This window comes from Tigriopus californicus, chromosome 3 (genome assembly GCF_007210705.1).
Source record: "Tigriopus californicus strain San Diego chromosome 3, Tcal_SD_v2.1, whole genome shotgun sequence".
NCBI classification, from domain to species: Eukaryota; Metazoa; Arthropoda; class Copepoda; order Harpacticoida; family Harpacticidae; genus Tigriopus; species Tigriopus californicus.
Window position 1 is genome coordinate 14,431,076 of NC_081442.1, and position 27,101 is coordinate 14,458,176.

Consider the following 27,101-nt stretch of genomic DNA (forward strand, 5'->3'; position numbering starts at 1 on the left):
ATTTTTAGAGAGGTTTTAAGCGATTTTGTCGCTTTTTATAAACTTTTCTTGGCTTTTCCTGCATGCTTCAGAAAAATAAAGCATTATGATTTATTAGTAAATGCATACTATATTTCTTGGCAATTTCTACAAGGTATAACCGGAGCATTGCGTGGTGAAATTTGAGACAAAATACGACTTTTTAATGATAGTATCTCAGTGTCTGCTTGATGGAATTTAATGAAATTTCAATTGAAAACGTAACTAAGAATAAGCACTATATCTATGGATTGCGTTTTCAAAAATATTATTTTCTGATGGGTGTTTGGTGTATTAGTTTATCAATCAGAATAAATTTTTAGGATGATATATTGATTATCAAGGCTGGTCCTGGTGTTGTTCTAACAATGAAAAACGAGACTAGAAGTCTTGGCATTTGAGCAAAAACTTTTGAAGTGTAGTGGGCACCACCCTGTTAGGTTAACAAATATTTTCACAATTGATGGGACTGGCTCATAAAACCCGTCTTTGTGTTCATACCCAAAAGTGTTTAGCCTTGGTTGAACTGGAAAAGCTTGAACTTTAAACTCATTTTCTGGGCCGATGGTTCTCGCGAGGGTCTTAAAAATGTCAAAAGGAGTCAAATTGGGAAACCATTCAAAAATGGCCGTATGGAAACTTGAATTGCTCAGCCGTGCATTCCTCCAATTTTGAACGAAAAATGCGAAGTGTCCCCCAATCATGAGTGACGACATAGAGGTAAAAATATTGATTAGGTTTTTCACTCCACTCCTCGCTGACGAATGATTTAAAATCTGTGTGTGTTTTTTGTTATTTTTATTTTTAATCTTCTGTACTCACGCGATGACACGCAGGTAAGTGATCTCCAAACTGGTAACTAAGTTACACCTAACTGGCCTCCGGCGAAATGTCCTCCCATCTAATCAACATAAGGAGACATGACGCCAGTACAGCTTTGAAGATCTCAGTACAACAAGTGATCTAGTACGTCAATTACTAGCAGCAATCAACGACTGATTAATATTCCCATGGTAAAGTTTTTCACCACGTGTTTCATGATACTCTTGGCAAGCCTTTTTTGTCGAAAGAGCCAAAACTTTTGATGCAAACTAATATCCTTCCGGAGATTTGGTTGCTCCGTATCTCGTTCGTTTGTTCCTGGCAAATTTCAGGGCCCAAGCAACACGCTACTCAAGGTATGGGGACATAAAAGCATACCATTCTCTGGTGAGACGGATTTCAACTTCCTTCTGCTTGTGCAAGCTCCAGGGACGTCTGTTGTCCGTTTCGTGGTGAGTTCCTTTCTGGTTGGCATGTAAGACTGTTGTGCCATCAGGTTTTGGAAGCGGGGACCAGAATCTTGAAGCCCACTTCCATTTAAAGATCTCTGGTTGCAAAGTGGAAGGCAGCAAATTTGAGAAGGCCTCCACTCGAGTGCCAACCAGAACCTCGGGATCCTATGGACAAGGCTAAAAGGAGTTTGACAAGACTCTAATCATGGTCAGATCAAGTTTGGGGCTGACATTCTCTCAAAGTCCATTTTCTCTAGTTGGGCCTTTTCCCAATAAAACAACCCTCGGTCCATGGCATTTTGAGGCCATGGCCTCATGGAAATCTCATGTTCAGATCAAAGGCCTGCCTGGTTGTAGGATTAAACCTGTCTCAGTCCTAGTTTCATGCTAGATGTGATGTTATGAGCCCCAGAAGAAGTTGGAACCTTGTCGGTCGTTCTTCACTTGTCAAATATTTCATTTTCTTATCCTGACACTTGGCGCAGCCCTCTTGAAAGCTTAGGTTGCCCATGAGACCCCAATATCAAGGAGGAACTTGTGATGAATTAGTCCCCACGGGAGGTGGACTTTTGCCCACATCTCACTCATAGTGGATGTGTATTCCACACAATTCCAGGCCGCCAAGTCCCTCAAGCTGATACAATGTGTTCGACCTTACGGCGTAATTCCAAAGGCCAAGACACATTAGTTCCATACTATTAGATAGAGGGTGCTTGAAACTGTTCCACGTGCCATCCTTCATTTTCTCTCAAATGGTAGTGCCACCTTGCGGTGTGTTTGAAAACTACACAACAAAGATTCCGACGATTTTGGTCCATTTGTTATGGTGGATTCAATTCGTGGAAAAAAAGATAGTGAGGTTCAATTCGACCAAACCTTTTAGTTTAAGTAATATTATATAATTGCTTTGACAATTGGGCTGGGCTGAGTTCTAGAATTTGCAGCCATCTAATTAATTATTTCTTTCGTGCGACTTCTAGTTTGAGAATGTCGGAGGAGCCATCAAAAAGCTCCGTTTCCGTATTCTAACTTAAACTTAATAAAGTGATATCAAATGATTCATTTGAACCCTTTGGCTTCGGTCAACTAAATGGTTTTGGATATTTTTTTCAGCTTTCATTAAACCCATACCTGGCAGGATTCCCTCGTGTCTAGTATTAACTGGTGATTTCAAGTCAATCAAAAGCCTTACTGAAATTTTGTGTTCACAATGATTAGATATATTGTGTAAGAAATGTGTTCCTTGTCTTTTGTCATTGGGTGTATCGGTCTGAAACCACATTGTTCCGGGGCCAAGTGGGCAAAGTAAAGAAGAAAGAGAAAATATCCTCAAAAGGAGGCTATTTTTAGAACTTTTGATCAAGACGGGAGAATACAAATAGGTTGATAATTAGCCATCTTCTTACTGTCACCCACCCCCTTTGAACAAGGGTTACGTACACTTTGGATGATTTCCAATCTTGTGAATTGTATCGAGTAATGAACGAGACATTTTCTAATTAAGACAACAGTACCTCAGTTTTTGTCTTTCTGAATTTTAAGACCATATTAGCAAAACCAAGAGTCGATTTGCAAAGCACACTCCTAATGGTAATTGAAATCTCTCGTTCATTGACTTGGACTTTCCTTACACAACGCTTGGATTGTGTAACGTACGCCCTGATTTAATTCTCAATTCCTCTAACCTTGGTGTCCAGGTCCAAAATCCAAACATTTTGTGTCCACGTTAGGGGAGGGTCCACTTCCATGTGCTTTCCAAGGGCTCTTCTTTCCTTCAAGGAAAAGACCAAAGTCTCTGACCAAATTACAAGGGTACGTTGCTACTGCCAAGACTTGGTCATAAACATGTACCAGATACTAGATATCTTCCAACATGCCGTGTGAATCACGACATGTAAATTATGAGCCTATATCTGCCATGTAGTACTTGTGTGGTTTTACTTCTACCCTCATCTCGGTCTCCACATGAATTCCATTTCCAGAAGACAAAAGAGCTCCTCCTCATTCGATCTTTGCTTCCTTTGGCTCACCTGGCTCCCTCTGAGGCGTTCGTGGAACGAGATGGAACATGAAATCAGCAAAGCAGCAATGCGACCAGCATAGGTTACGGATAGATTATTGAGCCAATGCCCAACTCATCCTCTTACTTCTTCCTTGCTCTCTCCTTTGTCTTTGTTCATAAAGCACACCCACCCACCCACCCACACAGACACTGAATGTTCAGCACATTCCGCAGTATCTAAGACTGACAGACTTAGCGGTAAACTGATGTGTGTAGTGGAGGCCGCCGCAAACTCCACGAACAATATTGACCCCGCTTATTGCTGAAGGTCAATGAGGCCCAAGTATTTACCTCATTATAAAAAGGAACAGGATTCCCGTGAACTCAGCAACACGTTCGGTTGAGCCATGTCATATCGTCTTATCTCGATGTCCACCGATAGGTGATTGAGAGGTTCGTGTAGTATCCTTCGTTCCAAGTCAGAACTCGCCACTCTCCTGGTAGTAGTACTGCTGTTTCCTGTTCCATGTTCTCAATTTCCTGGCTGCTCTTCTTTTGTATTTCGGTTCGCGTGCCTGAGTTCTGGCCTTCATTTCTTGCCAGATTGGAGCCTCTGCTCTTCTGTCGCCTTCTCGATTTTGAGCCAATGTCCAACAGGTTTTCGCCAGAGTTGTTTGAAGAATCAAACACCTCCAGGCGAAATGCTCATGTTAACATTTAATTTCATTCAAAATCGTTTTGATTCCAGCACTCTGATTTGTTGGTGGAACAGATGTTAAAAGAATATCAGATTTAAGAATGACGGAAAAGTCATCTTCAATTTTTGGGGAATAACATTCGCCGTATGGGTGAGGAGGTCTCCCAGAAAATCACTTTTTCAGGACAACAAAAGCTTGCCACAGATGTTTCACTGCACTTAAAAAAACCTGACTGCAAGTGGATTGAATAACGTGGAGAACCGACCGCGTTTGATGTGCTACTCTAAATCTAAAAAAACTAGCTCTAAAAGTTTATCGAAATCGAAAAATCGAACAAATCATCATGTCGGTTTCATAAAAACGCACAATTTTCCCGATAACCAAGAAAAATTGCTTCTGAGACGGACATCGTCAAATTTCTGTATTGAGGAAGGTCAAGACGGCGAATCGAACCGGGCCTATGATGCTCAGTAATTGTATCAATTACTTCTCCTCGGTTCCTCATTTACATACCTGGTTCATGAATAGGGCCTGTCTCAAAAACAATTGACAAATTTCCGCAGTGGCATTTATCTCGTCGAGACAATAGCTTGCTGGATCTTGAAAGAACCATCGGCAGACCGTGGTTGTGTTATCCCACCAAAATATGGAGAGGAGAGCTCACTTCTTCTCTGGCCAAGCTAGTAGTTCTACCGGGAAGAATCGAACGGAAGAAGAGAGGACTAACCAACGAAGGACCAACGAACGCACGAACTACCGAACAAGGGCGCTCTCCGTTCCATTTCCACTTTGGTTCCAGCCTCAGAGCATTTCGGGAGATTTCTTTTCCGCATCGGGTCCCACCTAATACGGCCTCTTGTCTTTAGTCGACGTGCTAGCCCAGCTAGTAATAGAGCAGTTTCCGGTGTGAAACTTTTCGGGTTTCACCTTTCTTGTCTTTAGGGAGGATCAGACGTGCGTGGAGAAGGCGATACTGATCACTAAGCACTATAGTGAGTCTGCCTTTGAACGGACTGATATCGCCATCCACAAGAAGAACTCACAAGAGCCGACAAAAGCCCAAGTGGTTGCATATTGTGGAAAGATTGACCCCCTCGCGGACGTTAAATTCACTAGACCCAGACCAAAGGCAAAAAAGGGTTGGGATTGGACTGGGGAACATGTACGGACCGCCGATTGTCAAGAAGATTACCAATAGCACCGGGCCCAAGTCCCAAATCACACAATTCTTCTCCAAAAGCTTGTAAGTTATTGAACTCCTTCCATTGACGCGAGTCTTTGCCGAATTTTGACCCTCTAAAAACACGACTTGACCAGACCAATTTGAATATTTCTCCGACTACTACCTGGGGCATCCACCTCGCAGATATTCGTACATACATACAATACAGCATATCAGAACTTCAGTTGCTCTACAAAACAGACCCATTTAAGGTAGTTATCCTCCGATCCTTCAGCTATCCTAAACAAGCACCATAGGGTACCGCCATTCTCTCAACAGCTTTCTTGAGTCCTTTGAAGTCATTAACCTTGTCGTTGAAGAGAAATGACATTGAAAACAAATGTGAAAGAGCTTGTCTCGTCAAATAGAAGAGAGCTTTCTTTTGGCGAGTGACCTTGGCGAATTGAGATTTTGCCGAGTTTTCTTCTCTTTTTTTTATGCCAACCAGACGCAGATGTCAATAACTAAGAAAGGCTTTTGCCTTCTCTTCCCCGTCAACCGTTTCCAATAACGCGCTAATTGTCTCACACTTCTCATCAGCCAAGGACTTTTCGTTTATTCCTTCGCCAAGGAAGTTGGCCAACTTTTTCCCCTCCTGACGTTGTTTAATCCGATTGTCACTTTACGGCAGACTCAGAAGTGCTAATTTAGCCCGAATTATATTCGTCAAGGCGTGATGTCACACAATTACTGCTCAGAGCTCATCACTCAAGAGAGACGTATGTACAATATTGTATGAGCTACTACGTATGTTCAGTACAGTGCAGTTTAGTGGGCATAGAATTAGAGAACAAAGACTTTCTGTCTGTCTGATGAAGTTAGCGTATGCAAAGACAAGCCCGTCTTTGAGGCACGGCGGGCCAGATAGGTCGAGGGAAACTTTTTTACCTTTCATCCTCCGACCCTGACGACCATGTTTACCTTGAGACTTGAAATCCCCCCAAATCCGTCATTGGCATTACGGCGAATACTGCATACCACAAGTGGTTGTTGGTTGGTTGGTTGGTCGGCTTTTGGCTACAATCCACTTTTTCTAACACTCTGTGGCCAAGGTGACTGCACTAGAACAAAGACCAATTTCAAGATGGGGTTTTCTCCAGCAGTCTTTAAATTCCACTTGTGGATTGTGAAAGCAAACGCTTCGAAATTTCAGTTTGTCCAAATCTAAGCCTAAAATCTTGATACAAATTCAAAGCTCAGAAGGCTTGGTTTCTAGTAGTGCAATAAAATTGTGACACCCTGAGCTTTCCCTCTTTTGATCTTTATCGAGTCTTGCTTTTCTATAACTTCTAAATATAGTTCAATGTTAAAATCTATTTGTGGTCTTTCTCCTGTTTGTGGTAAAGTAGGGGTCATACAAGTTTTGCGAATTTCATTTGTCAAGTAAGATTTGGAGTAACTTAAAATCGTCAAATGAATTGGCCAAAGTTGAAGAAAAACAAATTGTACATGGCTGTTCTATGCAACAAATCAGTTAGAAGCCTGAGCCCGTGAAGCTGTGCTTGAGGTTGGCCAAGGGTTACTCAATCATACGCACTTCATTGAGGCAACGGAACAAGATCCCAGATAAGAAACAGGATTTCGTTCATGATAAGTTTGTGCCTTTTTAGTTTAGCTAACAAATCTCAGATAACAAGGTGGGCTTGTTCTTGAAAGATCAGGCTAATTGTAACATTCCCTACTCGGCACTTCAATCAAAGTAATGCATCTTGAGGATCGTGTTCCAACTTTTCGACCACCTTCCCATGTCGTCTTCGACATTGCCAATGATTTGCAGAGCATCCTTTAACGAGTTTGGGAGCGCGAGGGAGAATGACAAACTACCTTATTCCCTTTAGCAATGGATTGGTTTGGGTAAATCTGACAAACATAGTAATCCAATGGGCCTTACGAACGTTTTCGGTTGTTCCTGGAAAGTGATTTTGCCGGCCCAGGAACAGAGCTTTGGCCATAAATGAGGTGTATCTTCTGCTTTTATGGTGGTGCTATTTCCTGGTGAAAACTCAGTGCGACCCAGAAACTGGATTGGGTTGGTAACATAATAACGTTAGAAGACACGACGGACATCTGTATGTAGACTTACCAGGAGCTTGTTGCTTTTACCTGGAGCTAGACAACCATGATTCTCAATTTCATTGGTGGTCAGTTAGGCCATGTGGTATGAATTGTTAGGTGGCTCTCCATCGGGTGTTGTTGTTTTTTCATATTGAGTCACCACAGAGAGAGAGCCGTAATTAAGGGTTTTACATATATTTCTGGACATGTCATGGATGAGTTGCAATTTTCATTTTTTTCGGTAACCGAGTACAGCTTTCAATCTTGGATGGAGACTGGCCATGATAAATCAAGGGCCTTTGGTTCACCGTTCGCGTTTAGCATTTGATCTAAAAGTCACTTCTTTGGAAAATGGTCTTCTGAGATGGTACAAAAATTGGAAAAGCCGTTTTGGGATCATGAAGCGACAATGATATTGTCGAGGACGTACGTACGAGTATAACCATTTGTTAGAAATTTAAACATTTCGGTTGAAGATAAAATTAGACTGCCTTTGAAAAGGCTGTGCTGAACACTGATATCAATATTAAGTCCATCCAACTTTAGACATGGTTTGAGACCGATAGCGAGTGTGAATGAGGTGCTTAGTTTCTTCCCTTCCAAATGGATGGTGTAGAAGTTTGTTCGTGTGTTTTTAGAGCCATCCTTTTGCCAATTCACGTCATCAGTAGCAGAAGCGTGTCTGTTGAAAGTAGAAGTTATGAAACACCTCAATAAAATTGGAGTAACGATCTTATGGAATGACATGGACCCTCCACCACCACCAACACCACCACCACCATCATCAACAACAACAACAACAACAGCAACGACAACAGCACGAACGACATTCCTGGTAATGAGACAAGAAGCTGACAACTTGACAATCAACGACAAACATGACTAATACCTATTTTAAAATGTGTCTTGAACAACCTTCTCAACTTACTTTTCAGGGCCCATTTAGAGTGAGTGTTTGAGTCAGATCCGTGAGCCGTTTGGTCTCAAAAAGGCTCTTAATGTAATGACCATACTTTGTAGAGTTCTCGATGTTCGTCACTTTAGAATCCATTAATGATTGGGTATGTAGGTGGGTTTGCTCAACGAAATATTTCCATGTTTGGGCCCCGACATGCCTTGTGCTGCCGTTCAGTTCACATGTTCACATGGACAAAAATTCAAATTTTCCCCAAAGCTGTAAAAGCCATCTCATATTGACCAAATTGTCTGGTTCAATTCGAAAAGCAAAACCAATCCAAGTCAAAATCTTCGTTTTCCTCGACGGTTCCAGAGCTAGATTTGATTTTAAATTTATGCGCCAACTTGTACAATGGAAAAGTTTGACAGACTTTGAGCCCGAATTCTTTGGAATAATTCATTTTGGGTGTGGGTTGTCGAATCTGCTAAGAAATATCTCGAAGTTCAATAATATCGACGTTTTCTTGGAACCTTTCCAAGAAGCCTCTATGTCCAGTTGCGCAAACCCAACCTATCCGTCTCATAATACAATACAATAATGCAATTAGTAAACCCTTAGTTAAAGATACAGCAACGATTGCGAGTGACCTCTCCGTCGAAAGTACTTATCAGCAATAAAGATAATTAGTTCCGTAAGTGCCCTTTCGATTGGATCAAAGTGGATCCCCTTTTGAGCATATGGTCTACTTCCGTTCTTGGACGAGGAAGCACTGAGTGAACCCATACGGCAATCTTACTCCAATTGTCCAATATTCATTTTCTGGCTTGATCCCGATTTTCTGATTGTCCTGATTGTAATGTGCGGAAACGTGAAGAGGTTGACAAGCCAATAATACGTATCAATTGGTCCTTACTTGGTTTGGTTATGTAACGGGCAAAGTGGGATCAACCACTCTTTGAGGAACTCCAAGTGCTCTTCAATTGAACCGATATCATGAGCTCGTATTTGAGGATCGGGTGCAGCTGCGAGGGTCACTGTTGCCATTTTGAGTGTTCAATTTCACCCCAATTTCGATGTTTCCGGATATTCTTACACTCCTAATCAATTGACACCTGAGGTTCAGATCCAAGTAGCAAGTTCCGAAACCTCTACTTGTATTTATCCCTGTATAATTTATCACTCAATGGACTCCTTACCTCGATTGTTTGCTTTTGTAGTCTGTATTCTTTAGGTGCGTTTTTTCCGTCTTCTTCTTTCCTTGTTCCATGTTCCACTCCAAAGTCACTCTAGCCGCAAAATATGTCTCGTTTTCCTCGCGCTGTTGTTTCAAGATTCCTTGTTCTCATTTTCGAATACAGTGTTGTCCAGATATCTTGGGACAAGAGTGACGATAAATGCGTTAACCAACATGAATATTTGGACAAAAATCACCTTTTTCATTTAAGGCTCTGTATTTTTCCTTGTGCCGAGAGACACTTGTTGGATCATACACATTGGTTTTTTTGTCAAATTCAATTACCTCATGAATGCAATATCTGACTTAGCGTAGGTGTAAAAACAATATTGTCTTGTGGAGCACGTCCACACCTTTCTTTCAAGAGCTTGCTCCAAAGGACGTTCCTTGCCAATATCTTTCTTTAGAGGAAGGACGTAGAAAAAATAATCCGATGATTTAAGCAATCGCACAAACTCAGCAATTTAACTTGGGCCAACCTTTGGCAAGGCCGTTATGGCCTCAAAGTTTATTTCGATCAAGCATGAAATAAATGAGCTTTACGAGGACAAATCATCATTGTAATTAATTGGATTCCTTACCCCAAAATATCCTGACAATCATGTAGGTGGACATCCAAATCACACTTTTTGTGGAATTGTCACGACACATTTTGACATTCGAATCCGAGCATGGCCAGTCATTGTTTAATAGGAGGATCAAACTCATTTTCTTTGGAAGATGGCCCCAAGGTCGGCCCAAAATGATGACGTAGCTTCGAATCCCTTAATTGATAGTCTCAATAATTGCAGATAAAGGTGGAAAAAGGAGATGTCTTTCAAGGCTGGGCAAGAGATTAGCTCCCTGCCCACGTCAGAGGTCAAGCTCAGAACTGTTCCATCTTACAATGAAAGCTCAAGGGAGGTGATCTAACTTAATACTGTAGGGAAGAGAGGAGGGCTAATCTCGGTGATGTGAATGTATTTCACGGCTTAGCCTGCTCATTTCCGTTCTTCGGGCAAAGCTTTGCCTTTAAAAGAATAATGGATCACCATCAAGTATCCTTATTCACTTTGGGAACTACGGTAACAGTCTGGTTTGGTCCAAAGTATCCTTATCCATGAATGTGTGGGAGATAGTTTCCGATGAACAGGAATACAGGACATTTGTTACTCAATGTCAACACCACAAGATAGAACGACTTTGATTTCTCCCAATCAGAACCATCATGTGTTGGATTTCATTACGAATCTCAGTGGGGAGAAACTAATGGAATCGAATTTCGGCAACACCTGCTCTGCCTTTTTTCACCTCTCCAGAAAGCAACGACTCGGCAGATAGAGATGGCATGCTCCATACAAAACTTCAAGAGTGTACGTACAAAGTACGTTTCCACCCTGATATCAAGTAGCTACCGATTGCTTCATCATTGAAAACTGGTTTCTTATTAGAGGCAATCGATGTTAGAAAATCAGTCGCTCCAGAGTCCAGACGAATCTCCAGGATTGATTCACTCTCGTCGGGAAGGGGTCTCTCCACTGTTACTTAGATGCTGTTCCTCTATGCCTTTCTTGGGTTCGTGTGGAGGTCTCCTTTGATTTGGCACTTGTCCTCGATGTTCGGAAATGGAGCTGCCGAAAGTATTTCACAACAAATAACGTGACCGAATTGAGGCGAGCGAAGCACATGGTGCATTGTTCCACCACTCCATTTTGGATGCCGTGGACACGTGGCAACACTCACTCAAGCGATCATAAAGCATTCCAAGTTGGACCATAGCCCAAAAAACGTATCTTTTAGCCCTTTGTGAAGAGGGCCAAATTGGAACACTACCCCTTGACGGGCGGGCGAGGTCGAATTTAGTACCATTTTATGTATTGTGTTCCATTTTACTTGGTCTTTTGACGAACATCTGTCGGACCTAATTGAGCAGAAACTTGATCCAATGCCAATTCAATCGATTCGAGAGGAACAGGAAGCAGTTACTACAGTTTCTTAATGGCTCTTGGATCATGAAAACGGACGAATTAGGGAGCACTCATCGTTCATCAATGGCCCATCGTCTGACAACCCAAGGCTTCAAGCTTCAATTAGCCTTTGAAGGACCAAATCTTTTCGAGCCGTTTTCCTCTGATGTTTTATTGAGTTTGGCAAAAGCTGACGTCAGATCTATGGCGAAAAGTGGTTTTGCAATACCCAGAGTCATTAGGAAAGGCCTGGCTTGAAAAATGATGTCGTGATTGATCAAGAAAACATGTTCAAGGCCCAAAGGGCGGATTCCATTCACCCATTGCAACCAGTGGGAATTTGAAAAGTTCTCGATTCCTTGAAGATGAAAAAGCTCAACCACTCGCTGAGAACTATCGGTTCCATTTATCCATTTATCGAGCTTTGAGCGATGGAGACTGGTTTCCATATCGATTTGGCATATTTAGACTCAATATTGAAGCATATGTACACTACGTGCTTAATATTGGGCGTCAAAATGACATCAGATGACACCCACGTATTCAACATTTTTGTGCACATGCAACCTTTCATAAAAATTGAATAGGCTATAGAATAAAGAAAAAAGGTCTTGAACAAAGATTTGACAAGTTATGAGAATCGATTAGAACTTGGCTATTGACGATGTTCTCATTACTCAGTCGGTTCTGCTTTCGAGCCTCTCCATAACAAACTGTTTTCTATACTGTATTGCATCTACATACATACCTACGTATCTAGAGTTTTGAGGATCTGAAATTTGAGTCTGAAATGGTCGTTTTCTCGTACTTTTTTGCCTTTCAAAAGGTTTCGTAACCAAGCGAAATTACTGTATATAGGTATGTAATAGACACAGTGAAATTAAGCAATGATCTCGAGGAACATGACATTGATCCTACAAATTACCCCTTTCATTGCGACAAACTTCCAACAATTGAAAGCGGGGAAAAAGGTGGTCGAGAAATCGATACTCTTCAATCTGCCCTCTACAGCAGTTTTGGACCGCACCTGGTCCTTGGACAAGTTCTTGTCGAGCACCTAAGTGGATCTCACCATTGGGCTCGGGGTGGCAAGCTTCCATTGAACTAACTAGACATGGGTCTTTTTGCACGTCTTCTAGCCGGAAAAGCCACTACTTAGCTACAGGAAGAGTGTAAGCACTCCTACTGTCGAAAAACACGTTTGGTCACAAATCCTCGTTGCCAGATGCGATGTAGGATGAAGTAGTTGGTGAGTCAAGACACTCTCCGTATTTGCCTCGGGCGGTTTTGTAGAGTTTCTAATAAAAGTTGGTTTCCTCCTCGGCGATGGCTTTGATGCTGATGGTGGTGCTGGTAGTGTTGGTGGTGTTGGTGGTAATGGTGGTGGTGACTTGAAGACTCGTAGCCCCTGGAGGAGTGTTTCGCCAGATCCCCTGGGGTTATCACTCGTCATCAAATTCGCCGCTTTATCAAGGCTCGAAAGAGGCTCGAACTCAATCAGAGGTCGATCGTGGGTCTCTCAAACTACAGTAAATCGTGCGTACGTTTGGTTTAGCAAAATGAGCTTCAATCATATGACAAGTGTGTTGAAGATGTGCATGCATGTAGTCTGTACAGCCTTTCGTCACCTTACGCCCACTTCATTTGTATGAGAAGGCGCTATAAATTGTCAAGAGTGTGGTACTTCCTTTTGTGTCCAATTAAGCATCAACGGATATTGCTTTTAGAGGCTTGTCCGTCTTCTTGGAATCCAACTTGGATTCAACACATGATTGTACGCAAGAGGTGTTATTCTAAGCGACCATAACAACCTCAGTTTCGTTCACCAGATTGGACATGTTTGGCTCGAAAGTTCGTGGGCAAACAAGGTCTAAAGACCTCTTGAGACTTCACGAGGTACCAGAAGATATTTCGTTCCCCTTTCCTTGGAAAGTTTATCCATGTCTCTTTCTCATGAGGGTTTCTTCTATATAATCATTTCTTGTCAATTCTACTTGTTGGAGGTCAGGATGAAACCAACTGAGAATCGAGTGGTTCGGTCAGAAAAATGGTGCACTTTAGATTGAATTCAAGTAGATGCATTTGATTTTGTATGCGTTGATAATATTTCAACCACCCACCCATAGCGGAAAAAAATCACTTAAGAGGATTCTTGATTTAGATTAGGAGGACATATGCTTCCTAGGTGCCTCGTCCTTAGCTGAAAATAATTGATCTTCCTTCCTCTTCCATAGAGTTCCATAGAGACACTGTCCTCCTCTTCCATTTCTGGCTTATCCCTTTATATTATTGAAATTGTACGACAGCCGACTTTTTGGTGATGCGCAATCCAAGACCTAAATGGTGCTCCCACCACCATATGATGGTCTTGCCTTTAATTGCGGTTCATGCATTCAATGAATAGTCGAAAGAGTGAGGTATAATCGGCGAGTACAAACGGCACGTGCCATGAATCAAGGTCAATTTTGTATCTGCAATTTTTTTTTGCTCTATCTAAACTCACCTCATTCATTATTGCGAAAGCTAAGATCGAAGAACTCCTTTATGAGTAAATTTTTCGGCTTGACATATTTCGAACAACAAAAACGTCGCCACGCATCCAATTCTAACATGTTCTATCCGATCCGAGTTCCAAAATATTGACCGACGTTTCGTGTGTGAGCGCTGGTGCGCCGAATGTAACGAAAAAAAAAAGACCATGAGAGAAGCAGGAAATGTCAGAACGAGCCTTACAAAATGTTACCAAAAAGGGACTATGAAGGGCCCTTTCTTTTTCTTGCTGGGATCAAAGTCCAGAGAGGCAGGGGCCGTTGATGAAATTTCCTTTGAAATCGCCTCCACGCGGGGGATCAAATCTCGCGTTCCATTAATTTGAGCGTACTTGAGCACCTACGACCTACCCATCATTGGCTCTCCCCAGAGAAACTAATAACCCGGTGAACGGGGAACGAGAACGATCATCATGATGACGAGTTTGATGTGTTCAGTTTCATTTGGTGAGTGCTCACAACGACAACCTTCAAAGGCCGTCCTTCTCTCACTCACTCGTTCAACTCGTTCAACTCGTTCGTTCGTTCGTTCGTTTTATCTATCTGTTCAAGAAGTTCCTGTCACATCGTTCCTTCTCACGTGTCAAAAACCGCCTCTTATGGCGACGCAGCTCTAATCAGTGGGCGTGATCTTCTTAGGCTCGCTCAGCCAAGACACCTTCTTCCTTTGTGATTTGGAATTCTCGGCGAGCCAGTAGAGTTGCATTTCAAGTTGACAACCGGTTGACAGATATCATCCACTAGATAGATCATTCCTGAACAAACTTTGGATGAATTTTGAGATCCATTCAGATGGCTTCTTAAGGCAGTTTGGGTAGTTCAAAAGGTAGCTTCTAGCTCATTTGGGTCAAGTAAGTTCCCAAGAAGATTTCTTGAGGTTCTTGAGAAGACGTCTTTCTTCACTGGTAATGCCTCATAATTGGGCCTAGGCTCCACTTTGGAGTGGGAGTTGCCATCCAACCAACCAACCAACCAAGCAAACATTCTTGTCTCCTTCGAGGGAAGAAAGAAGCGGAAGGAACATACGCGAGAGTTTAGATCGCTCCAGTCCTCATCAAAGCCGATGAAGGGCTCTTTAGTCATTGTCGAGTCCACTGATGACTCTTGACATCTCAAATTTGAGCATTTCATCCAATTACCGGTAGATTGGCTACTTGGACAAGCAATTGTGCTGTTCGTCTCGAGGAAGTTAGACAATAGCATCAAACTTTCCTTGGACAAGAATTGGTTTTGGGCCGAGTTTCGCACAATCTAAAAGGCCATCCCCCAAATTGAGCACAGCACTCGTCTATTGAAATCGGGGGTTTAGGTCCCTGTGGGTTGAAAGAAGGGCCAAGGGAAGTTGCGATGACTTTGGGTCATCTTTGGGTGTGTGTGTGTGTGTGTGTGAGTGTGTGCGGATGAAACTGAAGGCACATTCAATCAATCCATGGCCAAGTCCAGGACAACTGTCTTTCGTCATAAAAGTCGGGAAATGCCGACCCAAATATGACAATCATGCTCAAGGGATCCGAAACGGTCTTGTCAACTTGAAGGCATCCTCAGAGTTTGCCAGAAATCTATTTGAAGTGTGTTTCGCTGGGTTCGACATCTCCACAGATCCAAGAGCCTCAGTTCACAGACATCGACGAGTGTGTACATACATACGTATATCCACTTTTCAAATTCAGTGTCGTCGTTATGGCTTTGCACCAATTTCTTCGCCAAACCAATGCCGCCTTTGTGGCGCCCTTGCATGCTTTCATTGTTGAAGCGTAAGTATGACATCCTCGAGATCGTCTCCAACCCACATTCCCATAAGTCACATTTCCAGTCCAAGTTAGATAGAGATCCAAATCAAAATGAAGAAATTCGAACGGAGATGTGCACTGGGGATCTGTCTGTATTCATTGTCGAGTTTGTCAATATTGATCATCGATGAGGTGTCCCCACATGCATGATACACGAGAGTTCTCTTTGCCAAAGCAGAGCTCACTCACGCTCGCTCACTGAACGTACTCTTTGGTGGGCTTTACTCGATCAAATGACACCGAAGACTGATCCTATCGTGCAATCACATTGGACCGCCCACCTGATTTACTAGCTGATGCTGAAGTGTCTTGTTCCTCATTTGAATTAAATAGTGGAACAAGTCTGGGGATTCAAGAAGGTCAATGACTACCCAATGGCATTAACATTTGGATTGCCTCTTTTCATTGCAGGTCAACCGGTGTTCCCAATGGAGGAGCCGCGGGACCTCCAACCGAGGAGAAGAAATCCTCCAACCCAGCCGTAAGTAACATCCAACCCTATCCGTCGAAAGCTAATTTTTTTTTTGAGACAGCCACGCTAAAAAGCACAACTGTTCAACATATTTTTTTGTTGCTTGTTCTCCCCTACCAAACCAAGGTTTTTATTTGTTAATTATGTCGACGCACACAAACGAGAGACTTATTTTACTCCAAAGTTTTCCTTGTCATGTCATTTGCATGGTGGCATCATGACTTGTCAAGTGAAGTTTAGGAGAGGAAAGTATTCCTCTTAAATGAAAGTGAAAATGGGGAAAAGCTTGATATTTTGACTATCACATGGCATGGTATGGTTTAATGTGTAATGGTTTGATTGAACCTCGTCAAACTGAAACCATGGGCGAAGAATGAATGAATGAATGAGGGAGGCCCTTTGCACTCGTCAATTTGGCATTTCTGCCATTTTAAGGAAAACGTCGCCAAGTTTTCGTTCGTGAAACGACAGTAAAGACGTTCTTGTTCCAATTTGACAAAACGAGAGGAACTGTTCTTTGGAAATTTTGCGGAATTGATAGAAACTTCGTTTGAGTTAGGATGACAGACTTTGAGTTCTCTGAAAGTTCACTAACAACTCGCGTACCACCCTCACAAAAAGGGAAAAAAACGGAAAAAAACAGACGACTCTGCCGCCACCATTATTCTACTGAGTTTGACTACCAATGAAGAGGTCTTTGCCTGAAGGCCGGTGGAGATTGGAAATTCCCAGACTGAAAGGTGCCATCCATTGACAAGGTTCGGTCTTTTCTTCTGATTATAGCTGGCATTTTTCAACAATCGCAGTATCTCCCTGGTGGACATGTACACGGACATGGGCGAACCCACCGAAAAATGTGGCGAGCTCAATTTTGGCCTTGAATATGATTTCGCTACACAAACCCTGAAGCTCAAGATTATACAGGTAACTATCGCACGAGAGTTTTTCATTCTTATCATCCCAGCGGCATGAACCTACAGGGCTAGGCGTGGTAATATGTAGATGAGTTGAGATTGAGGAATTGTGTAGGAAAACCAGAAAGTCGAATAAGGACTTTTTAGATTTGACATCAAAATCAAATGAGAAAGGAAATCGAGTTCTGTGCTTAATAGGCATCAAAGGAGGATTCTCCTCATTAGATTATGAGAGCCCTCTCCTGCCACGAGTTTAAAGGGACCTTGAACGCTTTTAGCTGACTTCAATCGCGAATCCTTCATTCGCGTTCTAATGTCACTTTACCGGTTGGTTCGCCAGTACTTTTTTGACATAGTTTCTCTTTGGATCTTGCAACTAATGGGACGGATGTTGAAGAAAAAATATGGCCGAAGAATGGCATTCAAGCAGGGGAGCCAAATAGCCGCCCTATAACCGCGTGCATATTGAGGCGGAAAAAAGTGAATCGATCAAAATTTCCGTCTCTTCCGAGAACTTTCTTTCATTCATTCCTTGTGCCTTGTGGCATCGCTTGGGCGTCCTTCAATAGACAAGGCTCGAAGTTGCTAGAGCGAGGATATCTGGTTCTATACCTAGTAGCGGTGGAGCAAATCAAATCTAAACACATTTCAAGTTTTTTTATCATTCGATTGACATTGTCAATCAACATCTTGGAAAAAGACACACGAAGGCCGGCAAAGGCACCCTTTCGGATTCTCTTGGATGCGTGGGTTCGAATCCAGTCTCAGAGAAGAGACCTGTCTTCTTTCCTTTATTTTCCGAGTGCACAATTGCAGTGCTCAAGCCTTGAAATCGCTCCTTGAGTGTAATCCTGTGAACAACTCTGCTACTAGGTCGTGCACTGTAGTACATAAGTGGTGTACCAAGTCAGCCATTCAGTTTTGCCTCACGCATGATTGATTTTCACCGCGAACAACCGCTCCAAGTCCTCTTTTAATATTGGATTGGGAGCCTCTCCCCCAAAGTGCTTGAAGGTCTCCTTTTTTCGCCAATGTAAGCCTTAAAATGAGGAAACCGCTGAAACCTTACGTCAAAGAGGGACGAAAGTTTTCGTTCCTCAGTTGACCCAAGCGTCTTTTGGGAAGGTGGAAAAGCGTGGATGTACTCTGTTTCCTCACAAAATAATTGAGTCCAACGTACACCTTGCTGCTTGTGCGTGCGACGTGCATTGGAATATTGGAACAGGGACGTTCCCGAAGGTCTGTCACATCCCTATTGATAAGATGTCTGTTGAGCTGAATCTAAATTTTGGAGCCCTCCGAAATGCTACGAGCTTTGTCCACTCAAGAAAATTCAAATCCCTCAGGAGCAGTCCAAACTCCATTCGGTATTGCCGATTGCAATCTTGGAACATTCTACTATAAGGATCAAAGAAACAAACGAACAAACGAACTCCCGGACTGATTGAACTTCGAGCGACCATTCCATGATGCCATGTTAATTTTTCTCCACTTCTTGTGCTTCATCTCTCCCGACATTTAGGCACGTGACTTGGCTGCCAAGGACACTAATGGGTTGAGTGATCCCTACGTGAGAGTGACGCTCCTCCCCGACAAGAAGCATAGATTGGAAACCAAAATCAAACGACGAACTTTGAATCCGCGATGGAACGAGACTTTCTATTTTGAAGGTGGGTCTTTCTTGACAGACGTGAGTTGTTCATCCGGAGCTCAGACTTGCTACTAGTCCTACTATCTGTCTCTGTCTCGCTTGTGCGTTTCTAGGCTTCCCCATCAACAAGCTTCAGGCGAGAGTTCTTCACCTTCATTGTTATGATTACGACCGCTTCTCTCGAGACGATTCCATTGGCGAAATCCATCTTCCACTTTGTCAGGTGAGTTCCACTTCGAGTCGGTGTTGCCGTTGGATAAACGAGCACTGAAAATTATGAATTGAACGTTGAGTGATGGTAGGCAATGAGTGAGCGAGTGGTTGAGATGATCTGGAGCCCCAAAACGATTGCCAGGTTGTCATTTGACATACGGCTTCTCCCTTCGACTCACTCATTTCTCAGAAGGAGAGGGGAGGCAAAGGAAATTCTTTGAAACTCGGCGGAACTTCCACCGTCAGATTTTCATCTTATCTCGACCTCAACGCTCGACCTTAGGGAATCCTTTTAAGAAACGGTTTTTATCACAAAATGGTCCAGTGCGAACCTGTGCGAAAAGAGGAACAGACGGGGAAAGCTATACAAAAGAATAAAAAGAAACTCGTCGTTGGGGGAGGCAGGGAGGCGGGGAGACCTTGAAGTCGACAATTCAAGCATACCTTTTCGGAGCCATTATGGCCTGGGAATTGGCTCTTGAGCTCGTTAGAAATAGGAGGAAGGGTCGAGAGCATGTCTGTGGAAGTAGGTACAAAATGATGATGGATTGGAAAGCCGGGGGATTACTGGTTAGCGCTAATTGACGGCTGTGGCGAACTTGCCCCTCCATCTGACCGTGTCTGACCATCATTTCTCATCCTTGCCTGGTGCTGTTGTTGTTGTTGTTGTTGCTGTTGTTCTTGTGGTTGTTCTTATTCTTATTACTTACTACTCTTATTCTCATTCAGGTTGACTTTACATCCAAGCCCCAATATTGGAAGCCTCTGTATCCGCCAATCAAGGAGAAACTCGGCGAGCTGCTTGTCAGTCTCACTTACCATCCATCAAAGAACACCCTGAGCATTGTCATACTAAAAGCCAAGAATCTCAAAGCTAAGGATATTAACGGAAAATCAGGTACGAGAAGAAAGAGTCAACGATTTTCAGACGCACGATCGGTAAGGTCTCAAATACTTAGGAACATTTTCAATGCCCCTTACTGAAGCCAATTACTGGCCATCATCAATCTCAACGGTGATACATTTTAGATGCCAAAGAAATCAGACCCGTGAAACCGCTCATTCGAAACCAAACCTGGGCTGTGATACGATTACCCACGTTTGTGCCTAGATAAAGGTGATAGATGGCATTGCGTGCTTATTTGAAACGCTATTGTTAATCCCCTGAAGGAGAACTCCGACGTTCATTCAATCCAAGAGGTTTCAAACTTCAAGGCTTATGAGAGTTGAAATGAGATCTTGCTTCTCTGTTTTATCTTCTATGCCAGTCTTTGAAGAAAACGAAAGCAATTCCCCTCCGAAAATCGGAAGGGATAATAGGTTCTTTTGAATTCAGCCGTATTCTATCGTTCAACCTTTAGGGGAATCTAATGTCGCTTACATGGTCCACCTATTTTCAAACCTATTTTGAAATTGGATACAACAAATACAGTAGAATACAAAAAGCATTAGTCTAGGTAGCTACAATCGGAAGGCACTGTCAAGTCTACCGATGTGAAATACACCAGAATAGCTCTGTTTTATCAGTGTAGATTTCAACACGATCATTTGTAATTTTAGTGAAATTTACAGCCTCACTTACTAGTAAGAATGAAAAAAAACCGGTGTTTAGCCGTCCATTCATGGCCAGGCACCAAAGAAAATAGGAGAAAGTGGCAATGAATGAGATGTTCGTTTTGAGCTGTCATATCTGTCTAAAACAGACGTTGCTTATTGGGTGTACAAGTTGGGGGAGACAGAAAATTGTCTCAAAGGACTGGAACTTCATCCAACATGCCAACTTACCCACTTCCTACTGACCTTTTGGAGGCAAAATCTGACTTGCGTAGGTACACACCGGGGGAGACAAGCGGCTGTAGATTTCAGGGTGGCCTTTTTTGAACTTTTTTGAATTGACATGGTTAAGGCTAACATTGCGTCAGTCTAGGTGCGGCTTGTCCCCGTTGACCAGCGTCTATTGTTAGATTTTAATGTCAAAAATGAAAAAAAAGAAGATCCGAGAAGGTGGATTAGATGGGATTCAAAAACTCACGTCAGTGTTGGCGTGGCAGGTGACGATGTTGGACGGCATAGAAGTAATCTTTTTTTCACATACCACAAATGAACAACTTTCTACTCGAAAATAGATGTTCTCAATATCAATTTCAGTGCCCAATGCCAGGCCCAGTATCTGAACATGTTATTAGTCAACCCTAAGCACACGACGATTTCATTGAAACCTAATTGATGGATCTTGCACAAACATGAGTGAAAAATTAGAAGAAAGACTACTTGACTAGAAAATACGAACGCCACATCTGGTTACGAACACATTCAAACAAGCTACCGACTCTGACCCACCGTGAAACATGAAGACCCCCTTATTTGTTGCTGAATGACAAAAGAATGTTATTGCCACATGTCCAGTTTTATGTAATCATTGAAAGTCATGAATATTCTTTCTTGCTTGCAACGAGGAAGCCCTTTGCAAAACACGGAGTTCTGTTGATGCCTCATATGCAGCACAAGGAAGCTGGCCTTTATTGGGAAGAGACTCTAGGAGAAAACTTTCCTTAAAACACAAGAGCAAGGGTATTCTATTTCCTTCCAATTAACTTGATACATACGTACAGTCTTCCTGCTTGTCGTGCTCTTTCTTTCTCCTTGATAATGCTAGAGTGTCTTGTAAATTTAGGATTGTCGAGCACAAGAGCCGCCAAAATGAGGCAAAGGCTTTACGTAGAGAGGAAAAAATAACTTTTGAAAGAGGTTGCCGGGATGCGAAAGTTTCTTGAGGAAACATAATGGAATTTCCTGGCCAGATGCAAAGTGCCGTCGTGCCTGAGCAAGTATCACTTGTTGGTTCACATACAACAACCACGCCACTCTAGCTGGCTCTACACCCTCTTTGTGCTTCCAAGCATTCAACCATCCACTGGTTGTGCCAATGTTTAGGGCCACATTAAGGCCATTAGATGGGTTTTCTGCCAGAACGAGTTCATAGTAAACAAGCCTCAGGGCTGAAATGGGAAGAGCACATGACCCGCTAATGATTCTACATTATTGCATATCCCCAACTTCACTTCCCGAAAACCATCCCCTAGACAATGAAAATGAGGTCAGACTAGTGTTTTGTTGTCGAACATGTCGATCTTTTTCCCGCGTTATTTATGTAATGGAAGAACCATTCTCAAAACCAGCCTTTTTTCCTCCATCGCGAAACAGATCCGTATGTTAAAGTGTGGCTCATGTTCGGAGACAAGCGAGTGGAAAAGAAAAAGACCCCCGTGTACAAATGCAATCTCAATCCCATCTTCAACGCGACCTTTGAGTTTGACGTTCCGTGGGAGCAAATTCGTGATTGCGCTTTGGACGTTCAAGTCATGGACTTTGATACCGTGGGGAGGAACGAGCTCATTGGCAAACTCTGTCTCGGATGTAAGTCGTTGTTAACATTTTTTTTTTTTTCAATTTCAAACATACAAAAGAAACAGTCCACCAGAGGCGTGATTGTTCTTGACTTGATTGCAGCCAAAAATGGATCGGGACCCTCTGAGACAAAGCAGTGGCAGGACATGATTGCCAAGCCTCGCCAAGCGGTTGTGGTGTGGCATCGACTCAAGCCCGGAGACTAAAGGAAGATATTATACTAGAATTTAAGGAAATCAAAGACAAATGTTGTTGAATTGCAAGGATCATCACACCTGTCATATCCTGCCTGGATCAGACCTATCATTTTCTTCACGGGGTTACTTTTTGACGTTCTCAGCTCCTCTTTGACCACTCAATTGAACACAACGATATCGATATCGAAGCTTCAACCAACCAAACAACCACCCTCCCTCCCTCCCTCCCTCGTTCCCTTGTTCCCTCCTTTCTCGGAAGACAAAGAGCTTGTCGCTCTAGACCTTGACCAATATAAATTTTCGTTCAAATATTTTGTTGGGATGTCCAATAGCTTAAATTTAAGTTCAATAACCACTTCGTAGATAGGTTAGCAAAATTATTGTCTTTAGCTTACTTAGAGATTATGATAATGAATACGATAGGATTTGATTGCCATTGTCTCTTGGAATTCAGGCCGAATCACCATTCTTTTAGCAACGACGACACCTTACCACATACATATTGATATACATATATTTTGATGTATAGACGGATGATGCATTGTTCAGTATTTTAGATTAATAAAGGTTCCCATACATCCCATTTTTCCAAATATATTTGGTTCTCCAACGAGTTGATTGATTGTAAATTATACCACTTGACAATAAAAATGATATCTTCCATATCTTTTATATATCCCAACCAACAATCAATATTTGCCCACATCTGAAACCATTCATCAGTCATTGTAGGCGTCCGAGTCGGATTGATAGCGATAATTTCCGTTCTTCAAATATTTCTCGGACTGGTAACGACGGTCATCTTCTCCATACCGATTGTCCTCCTCAGGGTAATGATACTCTTCACTTTGGAGTAGTACCCTGAGCGAGGTTTTTAACTGAGACGTAAATACGATCTGAATGACATGAACCACAAGCAGGAGCAAGCAAAATGCGGCCATGGTTGCAGACCAAGGCTCCAACCACCAAGCCAATTGCTGCGCACATCCATATGGGTATTCGCCTCCTTTGACCGGATCCCGACATTCCCACGGAACAGGCTTCATTGCGTCAGAGTAGTCTTCGGAACCATTGGCGCCACAACACCCAACCTATAAAAGGGTCGATTCTGTCAATTACTCTTTCCTAGTGATCCCAGTACTTCGAAAAGAAAACAGTAGCATGTATAAAAGAAGAAAGGAGGCTAATTTAAAAAAGATGTAGATTTTTGTTGTGTATATCTCTAAATTACAACAGTTATTAGAGATAGAAACTTTTTGATCGATGATTATGGTTGAGTGTAGTAAAGCCTGTTCTGTAATACCAAGAACTATTCCTCAAATTTCGAGGCTAGTCCCTGAACCTGTCGATTGTCATCAATATAACAAGGATGATGCTCTGCTCCATAAAAAGCTCTGGGCGCTGTAGAATAAACTCGGGGACACAGAAATACTGTGATGGAAGCCGACGATGATTTAATCACAAAATCATATTTGTCACTACCTTTGTTTCAAACGGAAAATGCCATCACATTGCGTATTTTCATTCTCAATCATTTTTCAGCTTTCTGTTACCCTTCCTTTATTTTTTTGCTTCATTACAAGCTCGCGATTAACAAATATTGTGGAAGTCGAGGAGATTTTTCTATTAGATCTCGGTCAATACAACGGTTTGGACATCTTCACTGGCCACTGGTTGTCAGAGAAGGAAACATTCATGCGTAATTAAATCAAATAATATACTAAACCCTAATTCAAATATTGTCAGCGTTGCTTTTTCTTGGAAGAGTCACTTTTTCAACCAATGAACCTAAGTAAGAATAACCGAAGACAAATGAGGACCTACATATTCCTGAATGATGCGAAGGATCCTCATGGCCCGGGGGTCATAATTGATGCGGTAGATCAGGGTTTTGAAAACGTCCTTCAATTGCTCGGTGAGGACATGGCTTTCCTCCACTCCGTACACGAGGATGACCACACAGCCGGTCAACTCAAAAAGCATGCAGCACACGAACAGGATTTGGCACAGGGTCAGAGTGCCCACAGAGTCGTACATGATCGCCGCAATTTGACCCCCTGAAGTGGCCAGAACCAATACCATGCCAAGTAAGATCACGTACATGCAATACCAATAAGCGAACCTAGAAAGAGATATATTCCATGCTTTTCGAGCTCTTTGGTTGAAAGCAAAACCTAGGGGGACTAAGAATGTTGATTTGACGGAGTTGAAATCACAGAACAGAGTTAGCATTAACGGTTCGTTCTAACTTTATCCCACGTACAATAACCACCATTGTATCCGATGAGGAAGCTTGAGGAAGTTGTACCATAAAAGAAAATTGATATTGACTCTTTTCACCGAAAAGGCTGATTTACTGGGATGAAATAAGAATATTTATCTGACCTTTGTTGTCAATCAACTGAAAAGAGAATGTTTCGGAAGCGTTTTCTTGGTCAAATTGAATCAATGCTAATTTGTCTTTTTTGTGGTTTAGATACAAGTAATGTAGAGTGACAAAAAAGTGACAAGTAATGTGTTTACAGTCGAACTTCGATTTATCGATCAATTTCGATATAGCGATATTTCTGCTTCTTACCAAATGCTGTATTTAGCCAGTCTCGATATATTAATAAATTTCGTTTTAGCGATATGGTCTCCGCTGCCGGACAATATCGTTAGACCGTATTCGACCGTATTTCACTGTAGCATTGATTTCTTTGATCATTGATGCATCGATAGTTGATTATGAAATAGACGTTGAATGTCTTAAGAGCCTTTATCGTTTTTCTTAAATTGCTTTAATAGACTTGCAGGCATTAAGAACTTTGATGAAAAGATTAGTATCGAAAATAAGATGAGGCAAAACTATTTGAACAAACACCTACAGTACATGATGGGTTAAAAATGAATTGCCAACTCAAAAAACTAAGTCATTAAAACTGTGATAACACAAAAAAATGACTAGAACACGACTAGTACACATAAAAAAGGTAATGAGCAGACAATGCATTTGTAGAAAGTTTTAGTTGGATATTGATTGCTCTTATTGGTAGATAACTTTCGAGAACTTGGATGTTAGAAATATGTCAGTTATCTAGCGGAATTCAGTGTTCGCAAAAAATGAGTGCATAATGTCTGACGACATTAGCAAGAACTACATGCCTTTTGATAAACTTTCATTGAGCAAAATTCATGGAAAGCCACTGAAGCTGGATGTCAACCTCAAAGAATTCCGAAATAGAAGGATGGCTTGCAGTGTAAGAGAGATCCATGAATGGCAACATTAGTCTGAGGATAAACCTCGTCAAAAGATTTATGGACAGTTAGTTGGCCATGTAAAGTAAAGGAAAATGAAGGCAAACTGTAACTCAGTTCCGTTCAGCTAACTAGCACTTTGCTGCAGTTATTTCATTGTTTTGATATATTGGTAAAATATCGGATTACCCATGCTTCAACATGACTGCAAATTAAAATGAATGACAAATTTAATATATATGCACGGTGCAGGTTGGCTGGAGACGTTGTGTATTCCCCCTAAGAAGTGAAAGGGACAACAAACAGCTGACGCCATTCTATGAAACAAAACTATTGGTAACTAAGGTTTCTATAGAATGACGTTAGCTTTGTTGTAGCCTTCTTTTCTCAAGGGAAATTTTCATATTCCATGACATGAATGGATTGCTTTTTTCAAAGTTAACTTGCTCAAGGACAACAGAAAGAAATCTATTTAAACTTCGATTTCCAGGTTCAATACACATTTTTCTAAATTTCACCCTATTTCTTTGTTATACGTCTGTATCCTAAAACAATGAATAAATAGCAGTGGTTTGCCTCTCATTAAAAAAAAGTCCTCATAATTTCTATAGTTGCTACAAAACCAAAGTGAGCTATAGGTTTCATTACAATTTTCCGGCTCGAAATTATGTCAAACATCAGTTTTGATTGAGGAAGTAACCCTCGTTTTGGACTGTATTATTGTTGATCCTCGCAAAGGTTAAAGGGATTAGCACGCTCATTTTCTTGATCCTCAAAGGGACCTACTAAGATAAAATATTTGCAGCTAGAGATGAATTCCGATAACAAGTACGTTCCGATCAGAGCAAACAACAATAATAATCACGATACTATTTCAAGGATGTGAATCAACCCTGCAGTCAACCACCATGCTTGCTTGTTTGCTTGCTAGTATGGTTGAGTGCACTCACTCACCAATCGATTTCATATACCCACTCCCTAAAGTCCAGGTCAAAGCGGATCCAGATGCACAAACCAAAAATGGACAAAGAAGCGAGAAAAGTGATCACATTGAAAATGATCAATTGGGCTTTCTTTGAGTTCGCTTTGTCAAATTCCACATCGTAACTATTCACGTATTCATCCGGCGAAGACATGTTGAATCCTGATCTTGGAGCGGGTCTCCAACCGGTTCCACGAAAAACCTTCTGTTACTCAAATTATCGCTTTATATTGAACTAAACTGAACTGAACATGAACGACACGCCTTACAAGGGTTTTTTAAAGAGTGATTTCAAAAGACCCTCAATTGCTACTGCCATCAAGATTGGGGCCTCTTTCTCT

At 42.0% G+C, this 27,101-nt stretch overlaps 2 protein-coding genes across 4 annotated transcripts in view; one reads left to right on the top strand and one right to left on the bottom strand.

Annotated features, from left to right (window-relative positions):
• Positions 1–23,134, top strand: part of LOC131878161 (synaptotagmin-7-like) — a 52,100-nt gene extending 28,966 nt beyond the window's left edge. For 2 of the 3 annotated variants that reach the window (XM_059224065.1, XM_059224063.1), the window contains 7 exons: positions 16,098–16,167; positions 16,942–17,082; positions 18,595–18,742; positions 18,837–18,946; positions 19,666–19,834; positions 22,141–22,353; positions 22,447–23,134. In XM_059224065.1, coding sequence (XP_059080048.1) covers positions 16,098–16,167; positions 16,942–17,082; positions 18,595–18,742; positions 18,837–18,946; positions 19,666–19,834; positions 22,141–22,353; positions 22,447–22,550 — 955 coding nt within the window. In that variant the 3' untranslated portion in view covers positions 22,551–23,134. Of the gene's footprint in view, positions 1–4,861; positions 5,236–16,097; positions 16,168–16,941; positions 17,083–18,594; positions 18,743–18,836; positions 18,947–19,665; positions 19,835–22,140; positions 22,354–22,446 lie in introns of those variants that run through there. The other variant, XM_059224066.1, reaches the window with a different exon arrangement.
• LOC131878164 (tetraspanin-2A-like) lies at positions 23,120–27,085 on the bottom strand. Its single transcript, XM_059224069.1, has 3 exons — positions 26,733–27,085; positions 24,366–24,663; positions 23,120–23,632 (listed from the first exon to the last, which is right to left on the bottom strand). Exons 1-3 carry the CDS (start codon positions 26,912–26,914, stop codon positions 23,261–23,263), a joined length of 852 nt encoding a protein of 283 aa, XP_059080052.1. The 5' UTR covers positions 26,915–27,085; the 3' UTR covers positions 23,120–23,260.
• Between the last annotated feature and the right edge of the window lie 16 nt (positions 27,086–27,101).

What these genes read in the sequence shown, in the direction of transcription:
- LOC131878164 (XM_059224069.1), bottom strand. Translation starts at nt 26,914, where the DNA reads ATGTCTTCGCCGGATGAATACGTGAATAGTTACGATGTGGAATTTGAC. An exon ending in TGGGTATATGAAATCGATTG is followed by an intron (nt 24,664 to 26,732) that starts GTGAGTGAGTGC and finishes ATCTCTTTCTAG; the next exon opens with GTTCGCTTATTGGTATTGCA. An exon ending in TTCGCATCATTCAGGAATAT is followed by an intron (nt 23,633 to 24,365) that starts GTAGGTCCTCAT and finishes ACCCTTTTATAG; the next exon opens with GTTGGGTGTTGTGGCGCCAA.